Raw genomic sequence first — 19,288 nt, 5'->3', positions numbered from 1 at the left:
TTTCATTATTCCTCAGTACATTTCCAACCATGGACTTGTGCAGCAGACTGGTTTTCTATGCCATGACATGCTCAAAGAGCTTTAGGGCCTGGACTCGAACACAATGAGGAAGTTTTACTTTTTCTCAGTAATGGCACACTGGGCTCAACTTTTTTAGTTCAAAAACAACTGAAGTTGGTTAAAGCAATGTATTCTGGACATCTGGCCCTATCTTTGGCCTTCCAAGGACTACAAAAGATGTCCACAATGACAAGCAGGCTAAAATCAGGGAGCCACTTTCACAGGGATCCAGATCAAGAGAGTATACGGCTGAAGATCAGTTCTGCCCTAAAACACAGCAACAGCAACGCTGCCAAGAAGAGTGCATCTTCCTCACAATGACTGTAACAGCTGTTGGTCACTGGTTCTTTTCTGAATGGAAAGCTGGGTTTAGGCATATCAGCATAAAGAGAAAGCAATCTAGTATGTGTTGGAAGTGTCATCTGAAAGCTAAGGACCATGTGTTCACTATTTATAATAGAGGTAAATGTCAAGAAATACATTGACATTAGCTGGGCTCATCTGGAGAAGAGTAGGTCCACACAGGCACTGAAAGCCCAGCTTCAGATCATGCCAATGCAGGATCAGATCAAGATGATCTGAAATTGGTAGTACATCAGACACCATCCTGGAGCCTATCCGAATCTAAAGTAGTGCCCAAATTTGGTGAATTGCTTGCTTTTTTTCTTGATCACTCTTCTATCAGTTTTTAAAAACTGATTATGTTCTTTTAAAGATAAGTTCAATTCTCACTTATTTTTCTTTAAAAGTAGAGAAAAAGGTGTAGATTGAGCAAGAATACTATAACTATCAAGTAAATAGAGGAGTGATGTAATTTTATGGAGCATTACAGTCCAAGTGTATTTGACAAGATTTAAGGCTGGCAAATTCATTAAAAACAAACTGTGAAGGTAGAGAATGGTCCTTCAGATAGCATAGTGTCCCAATCCACCATTCATTTTCTCAGTTCACCAAGTACTTAGGTTTGTTCCAGGGGAAGGTACTGTGGCTAACAGTCCAGGTGAAAGGCACTCTGTTCTTAAAATCTCTCACTTTCTTCTGAATTGTTTAATCCATCCCAGGGCCTTGCCTTCTTCCAATAAAGAAGCAAAAGTAGTAGTCTCGATTCAAGAGGCTTTCTAGTTTTCTATTTTAATTTTATTTAATAGCAAAGTTACAAAACGGTGTGTACATGTCTAATATTTCAGTATTAGATTCAATTTTTCTGAACTTTTTCAATAAACTTTCTTCTTTTTCTTCATCCTACCCATTTCCATTTCTGTGATATTCCTCCTGTTCTCTGGAGTCCCAAAGTGCTCCTCTTGCTCTTGAGATATGACTTCCAATTGTTGCTAAGCACCAAGATGCATTCATGCAACAAGCTATAAAACCCCAAGTTGCTTCATCTCCCTGAGGTAATTCTACATGTTCCAAAACAACATGTATGTAGAATTAATGGTAACAGCCCTGCTTACTTAACATTTTTGCAAAAGTATGAGCTCTCATGAGTCATAATTTCCTGAAAGTAATTATCTTTCAACCTTCTAGTAACAATTCAATCTCTGAATCTTCTAGCATCTCATTTGAAATGATGTATTGGGAAATGAACACACTAATAAAAGAACAAACATGGTTGCATCCTGTGGATTGAACTGCCACAAAACAGTGGTATGTTCTATTAATTAAAACATGTAAGAAATGCCTAGAATGTCCTCAAGTCCTTTACAAACAGCTTTGCGCTATTCATAGAGTTGACAGGTATAAGAGGATTTGACGATTTTGATGGTAACGCAGCAAGTTCATTTCCAATTGCACTGCTAGGCACTGCCCCATATTTCAGTGCCTCATGGTGCCCAACTGGCCCCAGTGGCTGGCTCGCTGGGGCTGAAAACAGACTCGGGAAAACAGATGATCAAAAATTTGTAAAATTCAAGATGGAAATTTAAGCAAACACTGATTAAAATCTTTTGATGTTAAAAGATGTTCTACATATAAAAGCTATGGAATTATGAGAGGATACAAAACATGACTAGTAAGAAATGTGGGATTTCTTCATGAAATACACATCAGAAACCTACTTTCTTCTAGCCTCTGTAGCAATTATCACTAACTTCCATTCTGCAAATTAAAGACAAATAATAAAATGGAAAAACATTTATGACAAATATAACGACAAGCTTACAGCCCTAAAATACAAAACTAAAACAATTAGAAAATGATTTCCCCTGTTACAACAGCAAGATGCTTAAAAAATCATTAATCTCAGTGCTAATAAAGACACATCGAGATGGCCACCCTCAATTAATCAGTGCTTAAGTATTTTCGGGAAAGCATTTTGGCATTAGGTATCAAGAACTTTACAAATAATCCTACCCTTTAATTGTAATTCCACTTCTAAGGAAATAATTTGAGATGAGGCACAGGAACATATAGAAAAATATTTCTTACATCATGAAATTTTATAGAATCAAAGGATCTAAATGTCCACAATCATAAGTTACATTATGTCCTCCTAATAGAATACTATGCAGCTTATAAAATTAATATTTCAAAACACATAATGGTTGGGGCTGGGTTGGGAATCCTCAGCACCACATAAAAATAAATAAGTAAAATAAAGGTATTGTGTCTAACTACAACTAAAAATTTTTTTTTGAAAAACCACATAATGGTGTGAGAAAATGCTCATGGTATAATATTAAAAGGTATTTAAAATTCTATATATATACTTATGCATATACATATTATACACATAAGCATAGGGTGGGGGAAGAGAAAGTGTGTACTGCTAAGAGATATAGTTGATTTGGTTTATTAAGATTAATCCTTCCATTAAAATTAGAAAAACTAAACAAAATATTAAAAATTATTCATTTCATTTGAAGCATCCACCAATTCTGGAAGAATCAACTGAAATGCTCCAAAGCCAAGCAAAGTTTTCATAACCTTATAGGGCCAAAGACAAAATCTCTCATTCAAGTGAATCAAGAAAGAGAGCCTTGGTAAAATCCCAAGGCCTCTGGGATATTCCAAAGTGCTATATACTCAGGGCTACTCTGGAAAGAGAGAGGTCCACACAGGTACTGAAAGCACAGCTTTAAATCATGCCAATGCCTGAAGAGTGAGTTGAAACTGGTGGTACATCATAAACTACCCTGGAGCCTACCTGTCTTTAATTGTATTGCCAATGGATAATTGTAGTGGACAGGCACATGAGAGACCTAAGAGCATGCACTAGATAAGCCATTTTGTGTTGAAGGTTCTAGAGTGCTCCCAGTCTTCTTCCAAACTCTGTCCCACTCTCTACATGCCTGTAACTGCTGACTCATCGCACACCTTCATAGTGACTCATTAGGGAAAAAAAAAACAACAAAGACAGGTGAAATTTTTAGTAGATTTTATAGTACCTGCCTTATAATTTCTGCTTCATCATAACAGCTGAGTCAATTTCCCTCAATTTGGAAGTAACTAAAAATAATTTACAGTGTTCACTGAATACAGATACAATGTATCAATTTTATGGGGATTAACTAACAGAAACCCTTCTTTTCCATAGTTTTCACTAATAGTAAAGGTGTTACAAACACTTTTTCTTAACTTTTTGATTACTCCAAATGTCCACTATAAAAAATTATATTTTGGTATCTATCATTTATGCAGTGACTTAATTAAAATATTGGTTAAGTAAAACATTTAGTTATTTTAAGACTAGATGAAGAAAAAGTTCCATGGGCTAGGGTTGTGGCTCAGTAGTACAGTGCTTGCCTAGCATGTGTGAAGCACTGGGTTCGATTCTCAGCACCTCATATAAATAAATAAAATAAAGGTCCATTGACAGCATGCATGTGTGTGTGTGTGTGTGTGTGTGTGTGTGTGTATGTGTGTGTGTATATATATATATATATATATATATATATATATATATATATATATAATTTTTTTAAAGATAGTACTTCCATAACAGGACATTTTCATTTATTTTCCTTGATACACATACACTCCTTTGTTATAAAAAGGCAATGTTTTCAATTCAAAGTCTCAACTTCATAAGGATGAATTGTACACTTTACAGCTTGCTCAGATCTTTTTACATTATTAAATTAGGCTCATCCCAAAATTTAACCAACTTTTAAAAAACTTACTTACAATACTAAAATAATGATACAACTAATGAAAATGACTTATGTAATGATACAAAAATCACCATAGGTTCAAGAAAAATGTAGTTGATTCATATCTGAAATTAAAATATATTGTAAATTTTATGGTCAATCAATTTCCTGTGCAGTTGGAAAAAGCACAAGCAACACAGAGTCCTATGTGGGGATACTCTTCATACTTTCTACTACAGTAACAATCCAATTGAAATTGCCTCTGAAATCTCAACTGACCACTCAAGACAGAACTATACTCTGCCCTCTGACAAGAGCTTTTCAGCAATTAGAAAATGCTTAACTCTGAAAATCCCAGGGATACATTTCTTTCTGGTTTTAGTATTACCAGAAATAACCATAACTTACTTCAGGAACTAATTTACTTTAAGGACATTATTAAAACGTCCCAGCTTAACCTTTGTATCAACTCCAAGACAAATGAAAGCCAAATTTGTACTGATCCTTAACAAGTTCTAAGACTCCCTAGGAACTTGCCTCTATTAGCTCTATATCTCATTTCACTTTTTCTCATTCTTCTCATAATGTCTAATTCTAGTCTATATCTTTTTTGCAATTGTTCCCCACATTTTGGGGGACAAATGAAGCTCCAATAAAATACATATTTGTTTGATACACATACATGAATATAATGAACACACACATGCAAACTAAAAACTGTGCACCTTCTGCTTCTTCTTCACCAAAGGGAGACCCTGTGCTATGCAGCCTGGTCTATGTTCTGTGGGCGGAACTGCTAACAGTGCCCTTCATCCTCAGTCAGCTACAGACATTCTCTTTCCTTCTTTTCCTCTATTTCCCTGCAGTTGGAAACATGAATCAATCGAGGACTTATAATGAAATAGGATATTTCAAATTTTTACATTAAAATTGATAACTTAAAACATTATAAACTTTTTCTTTTGATACACAACTATTAGACTTAAACCAAATCTAACTTTACTTTCTACAGTGCTTAGTGTATTATTACTACACTATTTCAATAGAACTCTGGGACAAAATCTCAATGATTAGCAAACATTTTTGATGTATAACCTACTAATATTGTTGTGTAGCCTTTCTTTCAAAATCATGTAATTAAAAATCAGAATATAATGTCTTCAAACTGTATACTTTTTTGGGGGGGAGGGTGTTCCCCAGCACCCAGAGCTCTGAACCCAGAGCCTTGTGCATGCAAGGAAAGCACTCTACCAACTGAGCTATGTCCCCAGCCTTCAAACCATATACATTTTTAAAACGTCTATTTTTTATCTCCATTATAAAAAAAGGTTACCACAGTTTACTGGAGAAAAATAATGAAAAGCAAAGTAACTAGGCCTTCTTTTTCAATTCTATATAAAAGTCCCCTTAGTAACACTTACTAGTTTTCTGGCCACAAACACTACCTAGCAGAGTGCACTGCCACTGCTATAACAGGACAACTACGAGTACCATTGTTCCCAAGCACTCAGGATGCCACCTTCAGCTCCACAGCCTGGCACAGAAAAGTCTCCAGGGGAATACGGGGACAGCAGCTAAAGGAACAGAAGCTCCCGTCTTCCCCGTGGGCATCCTCTGTGCACACATCTGTAAGAACGTGCTGTTCGTGCTGCCTGCTTTTCTTTACAGAAAGAGTCACACTAATGTACTCTTTGCATTTGATTCCTTTAATATTATTGCTTCAATTATCAGAGTGATGTGAGAGGCTTTGTTTTTACTGCAGACAGTGGCTGTCTAGGAACATGATCACCCATCCTGTGGCTGATGATTACTGGTATTGCTTTCTAGACTCTGCAGGTAGTGTTTCGGTTGCTCTGGTCTCATTTTTTCCAAAAATCAAACATCAGTTTTGTTTTGCATAACTAATACTTTCATTTTGCCCACATTTATTCACCTTTGCTCACTACTCATTTCATTTGTCTAAATTCTCTCAAGCTCCTGAACCCCTTGAGGCCATTATCCCCAGCTCTGGCTTGGATTCCAGAGCTGCTAGAGAGAGCGGCGGAAAGACTAGTACTACAGGGTAGTACTTTTTAAGTAGCCGTGATGGCGTCTTAAAAATCTTTGGCTACATTTACTGTCTTCGCTTTCCCTCTGTTGAGTTCTGTAGTTTTCACTACCAATTGGCTAAATGTGGATATCTTCTTAATTTGTTCTACTTTGAGCTTCCTGGATCTGAATATTAGCATTTTTCAACAATTACAGAAAAAACGTAGCCAGTATTTCCAACAATGCCAACTCTCTCTTTCCCTCTGTCATCTCAACTTGGAACTGTGCATACAGGGTCTGTCAGTGACTGGTATTCAGAATGTACGACACACTCCACAATACTTTAGTAATGCTGTGACATGCAGTAAAAATGGGCAAAGGATTGAACAGATACTTCATAAAAGGAGACATAAAGGGTCAGTGAGAATATGAGAACAGGCTCCACATCTCTAGTAATCAGGGAAATTAGCAAGAAGATGTGGGGCTTGAGATTTCAGCACAGTTTTTGGATTAGGGATGCTCAACCTCTACTGTCATAGAAAGCAAATTCGTGATTGCCTGGAGCTAGGGACAGGATGAACTAACCCTGAAAGAGGGCAGGGAACATTTCTGAGTCATGAAAACTTCCTGTGTCTTGACTGAGATGGTAATTACACAAGGCATTAATTACAGAGGAAGGAAGAAAAAACAACTTCCTCAAGAAAGCAAAGCTAGTCAACAGCAGAGCTGATATGAGAACTAGTCTAGTTCCTTAAAGATTTTAAGTTTTCTGTTGGAAAGACAAACTGGCCACAGGAAGAGACTGCATTCACCCAATATACTGCTGAAGACTGTTAGTGAGTAGCCAGTGCCAGTCACTGGCGCTCAGTGCTGGGGATAAACCCAAACACAAGAGACCCTTTTCATAAAGACCATGTCATGGTGGGAGGGGTTGCCAGGCAGAGGGCGGGCAAAACATGGTACTGCTCATAAATAATTCAATGATATCATAGGCTACAAGGTCTCCTAAAATATCTCCTACAAGAGTTTTTGACTCTCAAGTTTAGACTCTAAAGAAGTAGATTCACTACAGAGAGAAAAATAAAGTTAGATCATTACCATATAACGAGAGCCAAAAATGGATTAAAGAGTTAACTGCAAAAAGCAAAACAATAAAGTTAGTAAGAAAATGTGGGAAGGAGGGCACAGTAGTGCACACCTGCAATGCCAGCTACTCGGGAGGTCGGGGCAGGAGGATCCTGAGTTCAAAGCCAACCTGGCAACACAGTGAGACTGTTATAAAAAGAAATGTAGAGAACATAATGGTAACATACACTACAGTACTGCAGTGAAAATTAAATGAGAAATCATATAAAATATTGTCCCTGTCACAAAATGAGGAAATAAGGGCTCATTTTTAATATTATAAATTATTATAACCCTTCTTGAAACAACTTCTACAATTAAATATTTATTACGATCATGATTATGATTTTCTCTCTCTCTCTCTCTCTCTCTCTCTCTCTCTCTCTCTCTCGGGGAAAAACAAAGGGCCTTGCCAATTCTAGGCAAACCCTCTATTACTGATCTTCATCTCCAGCTTGAATATTATTATTTATGTCCCAGCTACTATTTTTCTCACTGACACATGAAGATAACACAGGAAAGATACATTCTCTATCCCTAATGTGCTCATAATCAGCAAAAGAAGCAGAAATATTTTTCAGAGATCATAAGATACTTTTTAAAAATAATAAAATTGAATTTTAAACATATTACTAAGGGAATGGGGTTAATGATACGGAGGACTGTACCAAAATCTGAGAGGAGATTTGAGATGAATCTTGAAGAATGGGTGTGACTTTGTTCATAAGTAAAGGAAAATCACATAATGAAAAATCCACAGCCTGTTCAGGTGATTGGGAAAGGCCTCACCAGATGGACCACTGAGTGGGGAGAGGCTGGGTATGAAAAGGAGAAAGTCTTACGACTGTATTGTGAAGAGCTTTGTACACATGCCCTGCTTGGGTATTTAGACTTCATGCACAATGGGAAAAACCAAGAGGATTTTAAGAAGAACAATTATACCTAAAATTTAGAAAACTGATAAACTGTGAGATTTCTGAGATGACAATCAAAAAGGAAGTCTGGAAAGGGCATCGCACGCAGAGGAGGGAAAGAGTGGACCTACCAAGTGCCCAGTGCTCTAGAGCGCAGCAGATGATGCAAAGAGGCAGGCAGAGATAGCGATGTGGGCAGGGGAAAATGGTCTGCAACAGCAGAGCCCACTGATCAGAGATGCTCTGCAAGGGGACATGGGAGCTAAGAAAAAGGTTTGCAAGAATGAAGCAACCTGATCCAACAATGTCTTGGAAAACCCTGACAACAATGACAGGCAGAAGGTGGGGTGGGCAGAAGCACGGGGAAACAACCAGTCAGAGAAGAGCAGGCTTGAGAGACACTGCAGAGGACCAGTCTAGCTGGAAAGGGAAAAACATGGGTGGGTTTTACTTTAACCATTTATTTTAAAAAGCATCTGCTTTTCCCCTCCAGCTACCAGTTAAAAATCTAAGTGCTAGCATTAGAGGTCCTCCTAGTGTGGTCGTACTCTCTTTCCAACCACTTTCCCTTGAAATCCTACAGGCCCTTCCCTTGATCCAGACAGTCTAAACTGTGACTCGACTCTGCCTGCCCAAAGGATTCTGGACTCTCTCTGTGACCCTCTCAAGAAGGTCTGTAACATAATAGATTAAGATGCTCTAGCACACAGTAACTTTCAAAATCTGGTACCACCGGGCGTGGTGGTGCACGCCTGTAATCCCAGTGGTTCAGGAAGCTGAGGCAAGAGGATTGCGAGTTCAAAGCCAGCCTCAGCAAAAGCAAGGCGCTAAGCAACTCAGCGAGACCCTGTCTCTAGATAAAATACAAAATAGGGCTGGGGATGTGGCTCAGTGGTCGAGTGCCCCTGAGTTCAATCCCCAGTTCCCCTCCCAAACAACAAGAACAAAAAACTCTGGTACTGCATCATTTACTTAATGGTTATTTACAATCCTATGTGCTTCCTCTATGTCTACTTCACAGAACTGCAAAGAAATGTCAAAAAACAAAACAAAACAAAAAAACCCTGAAAATCCAAGGCAAGACCAATGCCAAAGAATCTGCATACTGGAAAAAGTCACTGGGGTACAGTTCTGTGGAATCAGTTGCTTCTCTTTAAGGCTCTTAGCATGTGAATGGCATAATAACATCTGCCCATCTACTTCCACAAAATGGGAGAACAAATCAATACAAACTGAAGTGGGAGTACAGGGGGGCTCCTGTGAGGGTCCTTAGGGCTGCACAAATGTGTAACAGTACTGCTCAGTAGTTTTTTTTAACTAACTTCTGTTTCTAAAAAAGGTCTTGATATAATGGTTTTTCTCCTCCTCTCCAGCAATTTAAAAAAGTGAATAGAAATTTACAGAGACACAGAAAATTTTAACTTGAATAAACAATTCCTGGGAATTGGGCTTCCTAACACTAAACTCTAGCATGTAATGAAGCTGTGTGCCTGGTCTCCAGGGCAGCCTGCCCACGAGGACTTCCAGTCTGGGTCTATACAGACCTGTCTGTAGCGACAGGAGGCCTCCAGAGAACTCAGAAACGGCAATGCCAACCATGCCCCCAAAGGTCAGCAGTCCCACTTTCTAACTGGGGTTTGACCCTAACTGTATTGGTTTTACTCAAGACATGTAAGAAATGGATGCCTTAATTTGAACTAGTAATGGGACTAGTCTTGCAATCCAATGTTAGTCCGATGATACCAGTCACAAAGTACTCACCCCTAGAAACAGAATTGAATTCACTCAAGACAGGAAGGAAACCGAGAGAGCCACTGCTTCAATTGCTGATTCCAGTAGTCAATTAAAAACAAATTTATCTCCTCCAAACATACTTCCTACCCAATAACACCTGTAAAAACTAGCACAAGATCCAAACTTCCTTCACAAGCAAGTTTTTAAACTATCTTATAACATCTACTTAGAATAATTACAAACCTCGCAGACAATATCATAATTATTCAAAGTAGATGTGCATGAACTGGATTAAAGGGGGAAAGGAGGTGGTCCCTATAATTTATTTTTACTGGAATATAAAAACATTACTGGTGTTTAAAGGAATAACCTGACAATGGGCTGCATCACATGCAACTAAAATCTCAAGCGTCACTCCTGCCACTGGCTTTGCTGTCACATGGCTCTTCATCCTTGCTACCTGAGCTAAGAGCTGTAAAACAAGGGCTAATGTCATCAAAACATACAAATACTTCATAAATATTTAACATGCATATTAAGTAAGGAAGTAATTCAAAGCTTTACTATAACTACCCGAATTATATAAAATTAATGAATCCATGTGCCATCTAAAATTTAACATTTATAGATACGTGAATTAAAAAGAAGATATTCCTTTGCTTATCTTCAAAGACAACCCTGACCAGACTACTATATTTTTGCTTTATGATAAAATGACTCATTCATTTCACATTTATGTGAATGAAACATCACAAAACATCCTTCAGTTTGTTTGTTTGTTTGTGGTGAGGATCTGGAGCTCAAATGCTTTAAAATGCCACAAATTCTACTTACAGAATTCCTTTCTAAAATTGCAACACAACTTACTATGTTTGAAGAGAGGAATATATTACTGTGGATTCTAATGTATCTAGAATTTCACAGATATTAAAAACGTTCCTTAGATTTGCCTCTACTAGAAGGTATTTTGTTTTGTTTTATTACCGTAGCTCTTTTTTGAAAGAAAACGGTGCTTTTTTTTTTCTTTTGAAGAAAAATCACAAGACTCTTGTGAACTTCAGCATAAGAAAACATAGTTCCAGGAAAAAAAATAGGGATTAAAAAATAGAGAAAACCCCAGGAAACTTCAGGAAATAAGAGCACACATTTTTGGCAATTTATAAAAATGGCATAAAAGAGAGCTTTAGAGACATAAGCCCAGGGAAAGTACTTTAGAACCACCTTCTCTGTTGCAAGTTTAAGAAAACTGATTTTACATCAAAACTACCAAGGGAAAATACTGGCTGTCAGAGCAGAATCACATCTGTACAAGCAAAAGCACACAGCAAAGATGCTGACAGAGGCAGACATGGTGGCGCATGCCTGTAATCTCAGCGGTTTGGGAGGCTGAAACAGGAGGATTGTGAGTTCAAAGGCAGCCTCAGCAAAAGCAAAGCGCTAAGCAACTCAGTGTGACCCTGTCTCTAACTAAAATACAAAATAGGGCTGGGGATGTGGCTCAGTGGGTCGAGTGTCCCTGAGTTCAATCCCCAGTACCAAAATAAATAAATAGAAAAAGTATTTTAAAAAAGACCCAAGAAACCATGATCTGCTGCTCCAGAAAAGACGCGGAAAACAGAACAATATCTGAAAGCTATACAGACACTGCAAAGTCTCAGAATGAGTTAAACATCCGAAGAAAATCACTTCAGAAATGAGGTACAAACTAGCAGGCATGCACGGGTGAACACACAGCAGATAACACCACAGATAAACAGCAGACGCAAGAAGGGAAACTCTAAAAATCTCAAACTAAAAAGATGAAAGGAATTCAAGAGAAAATTAGAAATACAACGAACAGGGAAACGAAATCTAACATACTAAGAGAAGCCCCAAACAATAAAAACTAAGCAATGAGGTGTGTGTGTGTGTGTGTGTGTGTGTGTGTGTGTGTAAAATAAGGGTGATGTAAAATTTGGATTGAAATATATTCAATTTATTTAAATGCATGAATTCCAAATGCTACTTTAAAAACTAATATTTCCAGTAGAGGGTGCTATTTCGAACACTACTTTTCCTATACAAACTATGCCATAGGGAAACCAAAGAGCAGATGATGGGAAGCTTGTATTCTTACAGAAGCATATTCCAGTTTAAAAAAGAAAGACTATTACAAATTTTTAAGCTTTAGTGAATTATCAGATCTAACAGCAATGGCGACAATCAGGAAATGAGAAGCAGTCAACATCATGTGCCTTCTTTTTTTTTTTTTTTTTTAGTTGTAGTCAGACACAATACCTTTATTTTATTTATTTACTTTTATGGGGTGCTGAGGATCGAGCCCAGCGCCTCACACGTGCTAGGCGAGCGCTGTACCCCATTGCGTGCCTTCTAATAGGACCCACCATCACCCTGGAGCTGTCAGACTCCACCTTCAAGCCTGAAGGCAACTCAGTACCTTCCAATACAGGACTGAGCAATAACTCAGGTAGACCACTGCAAGGACATCAGCAACGCTAGACCCTAAGAAACTAGAACAAACAACCCTGTTCCTTCATAAGTAAATGCCAAAAGGAAAATATCCAAAAAAGATGAAGGAGAAACTTACAGATTAAAAGAACAAAGACAAGAAAACTCCAACAGCACATCCAAGTAAGCCACAAGGAGGATGTGCCCGCCCCAAGGGCCAGTCACCTAGAAGACCTTTGTTCTATGATGGAGTCACTCACCAGTCAAACAGAGAAGGAGACCTAACCACTAAGCGACTCTTTACAGCCTGCGGTGGCTTAAGATATTTTTAAAGTTTAAAAGACACCTCTGAGTTCAGCCTTGACTGGACTAAGCAACACAACTTGATTTAAAATAAATCTAAGGCTTGAAAAGTGTTACCTTTAAGAGTGCATAATATGGGGGCTGGGCTATGGCTCAGTGGTAGAGCACTCACCTAGGACAGGTGAGGCCCTGGGTTCCACCCTCACCACCACATAAAGATAAATAAATAAAAGTATTGTGTCCATTCACAACTAAAAAAAATATGGGGAAAAAAAAGAGTGCAGAATAGTAACATTAGGCTTTAGAGCCAAAGATCTATTTCCTGGCACAGCCCAACACTGCTTTCTGAGCTAGCGCAGGCAAGGGGAACAGACACTGGCCGAGAAGCAAGGGCACTAGATGAGGTGACTCCCTGGGCAGCTCCTCATGGGAGCTGACTGAACAGCAAGGATATAATTGCAAACAAGGATATAATTGCAAGAAGCACAGGATGCTCTACAGTGAGCTTCCATAATAAAAAGAAATACGGCATCAAACCCACTCACACATGTAAGCTGTCCCTCTCTGCTTCCCTCCCTCCCTCCCTTCCTTCTTTTCTTTCTTTCTATCTTCAGATGAACCAATAAAATCATGGCCATTTGGTAGGTAAATACATTTATTCATATTTGCTTTACGAAATATGAACCTTAAGACATGAAGAAAAATGTGATTCAAAGCCATTTGAGCCTAAATTAATGGAGAAAAAAGACTGCTTTCTTTATCAACAATCCATAATGCAAAATGAGAAGTGATCTTATTTATCAATCCTTTACTACAGTTTGACACCGGGGTTATGCTATGTAACACTAACTCCCACTACTGAGGGGCCAGTTCTCTCACACCCACTCAACAGGCAATTCTAGATCAGGGACACTCTTGCTGGGGACTCAGAATGCTTCTAAGATAGAGATGCAGAAGAGAGAGAAGTAGCGGTCTGAGAAACCAAAATAGCTCTGCCAAGCTTACATGATTTTAAGGTCAAACGTAATCCAAAGAATAGTATATCTCAAAATTCTTCTGTAAGCAATTTTGATATACATAAACTATGGTTTTTTAAAAAAATCTCAACTAGAAGAAAATACTGTTTTCTTTGGCAGTTATGGGGATTGAACCCAAGGTCTTAAGCATGCTAGGCAAACACTCAACTATCTGGCTACATCCACAGCTCAAGATCTTTAAAAAACTGTTTTATACTAAAATCACCTTCCTGTAATCTGTTCTGTATTAGTTCCCATGCCTCATATTATTTGCTTCTTTAAAAACTTAGTAATTAAAGTAAGTATTACTTGTGTTATTCTCATTTTCCACAGTGTTTCCTATTCTCTCCTCTATTGCAGGACAGGAGCTAGGAGTTGATGGCCAACCTAAGACACTCCCCTGCAGACACACAATGAGAGCAGCTCCCAGCCTCACCCCTCCACCCATTCCCCAGCCTCCCTCCCTCCTGCACAGCCTTTATAATCTTCCCAGAACACCAGGAAGGGACAAATATACATGGAACTCAATTTTTGTTACTTATTAATAAAGGTAAAAACAAAAAAGGCATTTATGGAAGTTAGCTTTTATAAGTTAGCTGTTTTCCATTTTCATAGACAGTATTAACAAATGTGGGAGGGATAAATACAAAGAAATTCTACCAATTAGCAAAAAACTCATCCAAACGTTTAAAAAATATATAAATTTGGTATTATTCTTTTTAAAAGTGCCCAGAGAAACAAATGTAACAAAGCAAAATCGAGTTCCATATTGAAGACTCCCTTATAATTAGTATAGAACAAGTAAATAGTATTCATCAAGTAGCTGGATTTTTTTTTTTTTAATCCTGAATCTTTGGCTACCAAGATAAATGGCATTAGAAACGAAGGGGAAAAAAAGAATGTATTTTTTTTAAATGGGACATTTATTCAATATATCTTCTAAAATACAGAATGGCCTTGTTACGGATTCTGTTAGTGGGTTACGAACTGAAAGTTGCCTTTTACCACACATACTGTGCTCATCCTATATTGAAATGACTAATGAACGGCAGGCTGCTGTTAGCTTCATATATAAAGCAAGTAACTGACTAAAAAGCTTTTTAAACAAGACTTAGTTTCTAAAAATTAAAATAGTTTATAAATAAAAACTTGAAAATAGAACTTAGTGATATTTTTTACTAGTCTAATATTTACAAAACTTCTAAATACAAATTCTTGTACATGTTTCTGTAACTGTAGATTTCTACAAGGCAAGAAGTGACTTCAGTCCTTTGCAATACATGTTGACTAGCAGACTAGATCAGGAATTTTTAGACATTTCCCCCAAAGTCTTATATGAAATCTTACAGGGATATTTTTGTTTAAACTTACTTACTTAGTAATTCGGTCAATGTTGGCAATTTGCTTCTGGTTCCTTATAATCTCAATAGCTGCCCAAAGATGCTGGATGGCTTTTGTATCCGCCTGTCGTCTTTTTGTTAAACGTGCCATGACCTGTTTACTTCTTTAGCTGTAGTAATATACAAAACATAAGGCAAAAAACATGGATTACAAATTGAATTACCACCAACACAATGAGCAACACTTCCAGCACCTCCTGACTATTGATGATAATAATGTAAGCTGTAGCATGACCGACTGTTTATTTTCTACCATCCACATCAGTGTGTATTACTTCACTACTTTGTGAAGAATGACATTCTAAAATCCAAAATGCTAAAAGATAATCTTTCCAAGGACAAGTGGCCACATTGTACCAGCTTACCAAAAATAAACTAAGGAACCTTAAGTTTTATTCTAAAACAGACATATTATTTGATAAAATTTCATTTTAGATACTACACTATGTGAAATTTGAATAATATAAAATGGAATTTAGATGTCCTAATTGGTACTTTAGTTTATTATAGTTGTGGCTTTTAAAATGCCAAATTTATGTATATGAAAACAACATTTAAAAAGTAAAACCACAACAGAAAATAAAAGATAAGTTACTTTGGGGTGAGATTTGACAGGCTGGGGGATAACATACTAGATAATTCTAAATTTTTAGAAATGAACAAATTCCTAGGATTAGATGTTAGTTGGGTGGTATTTGTTGCATTCATTAGGAAACAACATTGCTACTTTATTCAACTTTTAATATTCTGGGTAAACTGAAGAAAAGAGTGACCACACCTCCAGATAATTCTCCAGCTATCTCTGGGAAGGCTGGGGAAACACAAGGGATCACAGCCTGGGTACCGGACGGGCACCACTACAGAGGAGGCCTCAGCCCTGAGCCAGGGTCTGCCACAGTGCTACAGGCCGCTTCCTTCTGCACCAGGGTGAACCCTACACTGGGTACCCAACGAAACATAAGCCTCTGAATTACACAGGTGATGACGCTGTTTACAATCTACAGGCCCCAGGTGAACATCACAGCTGGGATTGGGGGCCACCGCCTTGACCTGACCTGGCCTATCCTCTAAAGGAAGAGGATGAGGGTGTGAACTTGTTCTTGGCACTCTCCTCTGCCCCACAACTGTAATGTAAATCACCTTTTTCTTCTCACAGCCACATGTCCCACTCTTTCTCTGACAAACCTGAATAAAACCTGCAGCTTCACAGAAGCTTATCTTGACAAGACTCACTTCTGGTGAGCGTGGGGTCGGGCAGCCTCCCTGAATGAGGCCTGCTCACACTTAACACACCCACAGGTGTCTCTGCATGCCCTGCTTCTTCCCACCTTGACTTCTGATAGTTCCTAATGCGCTCCACAGAGAGAGTAATTAAAAAATAACTGTGCAAGTTTTAAAGAAAACTAAGGACAACTCAGTTGGTTCTGTATGAACTCACACATATAACTAAATGATAAGAATTACAATTTACGAATGTCTCTGTTTTAGAGACTTAAAATATATAGGAACCTCTCAGATTAAGTGTGCTTATACAGGAAAGCCAACTTCCAGAGCTGGAGAAGCATAATGGCAAGGAATAATAAATAATTCTAATTTATTAGTATAAATTAGAAAGTGACATCTAATGGTAAACTGTAGTAATATAACAGCTCTGACAGACTGCACAAATAAAATTTCACATTGTTCAGATAAAAATAACAAAATTTAAATTACTCTTATAAACTTAATAAAATACATTGTGCCCACTTTGTGAAAGGCACTGAAGTTTTTAAAAATGCAAGGGCTGGGGTTGTGGCTCAGTGGTAGGGCACTTGCCTAGCACATGTGAGGCCCTGGGTTCAATCCCCAGCACCACATTAAAATAAATAGATAGATAGATAGATGAATGTACTGTGTCAATCTACAACTTTTAAAAAAATTTTTAATGTATAAATGGTGATCCTTGCCAGAAAATAACTTAAAACTGGCAGAAAAATTTTGACATGTACGTGAAATTTTTAATTATGATATATGACATATAAATGGTCAATCCAGCATGTGCTCAGACAAGGGACACACTACTTCCAACTTAAAAATAATCTTTTTTTTTTTAACTTCCAGGCAAAATTTGAGCAGAAATTTAAATAAAAACCTCTGCAAAATGGTAAATATGTGAGAAAATATGAAAGTGAATTTATTTTAACTTAATGTATTAGTTTATTTAATTTATTTTCTCAGTTTCTTTAAAAGATAATTGTTTAAAATAAAGAAAAGTAACTGATAGGTGTCTTTTAAGTTTATAACATATGTAGAAGTAAAACATATGACAACCATAGCACAAAGAGAGGAGAGGGGACTAAAGAAAATCATATTATAAATGTCTTATATTTGGTGTGAAATAGTATCATATTTATTCAAGTGTAATTATGGTAAATTAAGGAAGTATACTATAATCTGTAGGACAAACATTAAACAATATTATATACAGGTATAGGTAATTTAAAATTTAACTTACAAATTATTCTTTCAAGATATATGAATGAATTTTAAAATACCAAAATAAAGAATAATTCATTCAGAGCTATAGAAAACATATAACAGCAAAACAAACATTTTTAAATATAGTAAGTATTTATTTATAAATTTATATATAAAATAAGTGTATTTGTAAAACACACTGTAACAATCATAAGAACACAGTGGGATGTAGGACGTGGTGGTGCACACTTGTAATGACAGCAGCTCGGGAGGCTGTGCCAGTAGGATGGCAAGTTCAAAGCCAGCCTCAGCAACTTAGTGAGGCTCAAAAAATAAAAAGGGTTAGGGATGTGGCTCAGTGGTTAAGCAATCCTTGGATCAATCCCCAGAACCAAAAAAAGAACGTAGTAGGGACTAAGTAGCAGAAACGATAAAGGTGATGTCACATTTCTAGAAATCATTAAAGTCAAGATTAAAGGATGAAACAATGCTACACCTCAGGAAAACAGACATAAGGTTAAAGTAGAAGATTCCGGAGATGTGACTGAACCAAGTGGTAGACAGCAGACAGACCCTGGATTCAAGGTACACCCTAAGGGGACAATCACTAGTTACAAGGATTCAAGCAGAAAGCGGCAACTGGGCTCAGGAAACTCAAGAAAGCGAATGTAACCAGATGAGTGGCAGACCACAAGAGTGGTAGAGCCAAGTGGCCACTGAGACAGGCCTCTACAGGAGGACTAATCAGAGTCTCCTGGGAAATCCAAACGTGCTCATTCACTTAGCATACACCTCAAGCCTACCTGTTCCTACCAGGCCCTCTTATACTCCCTAGGGACACAACAAAGCAATCCGACAAAATTCCTTCAAGAGTAATGATATGGCTGGATAGCAATTTGGTGTTCATCAATAATGAGAAAAAAAATCTTAGGAAATGACTCTCTTAGATCCTAAGTACAGAGAAGCTAGTCATTTAAGGGCCTCGCTGATACAGCAAAGGGGACTTTTTTTTCTGTTTGTGCCTGAACAACTGTTACATTACTAAGAAGGTTCACAATTCCCAAAATGCCCCAAACTTCACCCCTGTAAGCCTTTGGTCAAGCAATTCTCTCTCTGCCTGAAATGTTCTCCCCTGCCTCTTGATTAATTATTTCTCTGCTGCTCTAGGGTTCAAATGCAGTCTTCCCTGACCAATCTTTCCTTCTGGAATCAAACTCAACTGTCTTTTGTATGCTAATAGTAATTTGTTTATACATCTCTTACATATTTATTGCTTGTACAAATTATTATAATTTCCTCAAAAGAATTCTTTAATTTAACTTAAAAAAAGACATGTCTCATTTATTTTTACACCTACTATCTTTCAAAGTGCCTAGTATAGTTTTGAACATGTAAACTTTCAATATGAAGTTATTAAATTCAAGTTTTCCATTTATAGTTATGTAAATAACAAGACCCCAGAGTGAGCCTTCATTTATGTTTTATCAAAGATTGAGACATCAAAAAGAAAGATCAGAAGACTCGTAGAAATCATTAATACAACTCCCGACCTTGGCTCTGCCCCACACATCTTTCAGGAGAAGTCGCTCCTGAGGAGGTGAGTCTCAAAAGAACTGTTGAGAAAAAACAAGAAACCAAACAAGACTTCAAGTGAATAACCTAAGAAGCCCCGGGGCCACTGGGGTCCACTGGCCCCACCAGCCCAGATGCAT

At 37.6% G+C, this 19,288-nt stretch overlaps 1 protein-coding gene across 11 annotated transcripts in view; it reads right to left on the bottom strand.

Moving 5' to 3' along the window:
- The window catches only part of Zmynd11 (zinc finger MYND-type containing 11), an 89,681-nt gene that overhangs the window by 48,114 nt on the left and 22,279 nt on the right, over positions 1–19,288 (bottom strand). For 10 of the 11 annotated variants that reach the window (XM_027947971.2, XM_027947973.3, XM_071619861.1 and 7 more), the window contains one exon: positions 15,095–15,229. In XM_027947971.2, coding sequence (XP_027803772.2) covers positions 15,095–15,210 — 116 coding nt within the window. In that variant the 5' untranslated portion in view covers positions 15,211–15,229. Of the gene's footprint in view, positions 1–15,094; positions 15,230–19,288 lie in introns of those variants that run through there. The other variant, XM_071619866.1, reaches the window with a different exon arrangement.

This window comes from Marmota flaviventris, chromosome 12 (assembly GCF_047511675.1).
Source record: "Marmota flaviventris isolate mMarFla1 chromosome 12, mMarFla1.hap1, whole genome shotgun sequence".
NCBI lineage: Eukaryota > Metazoa > Chordata > Mammalia > Rodentia > Sciuridae > Marmota > Marmota flaviventris.
This window is presented reverse-complemented; position numbering and strand designations above follow the sequence as displayed.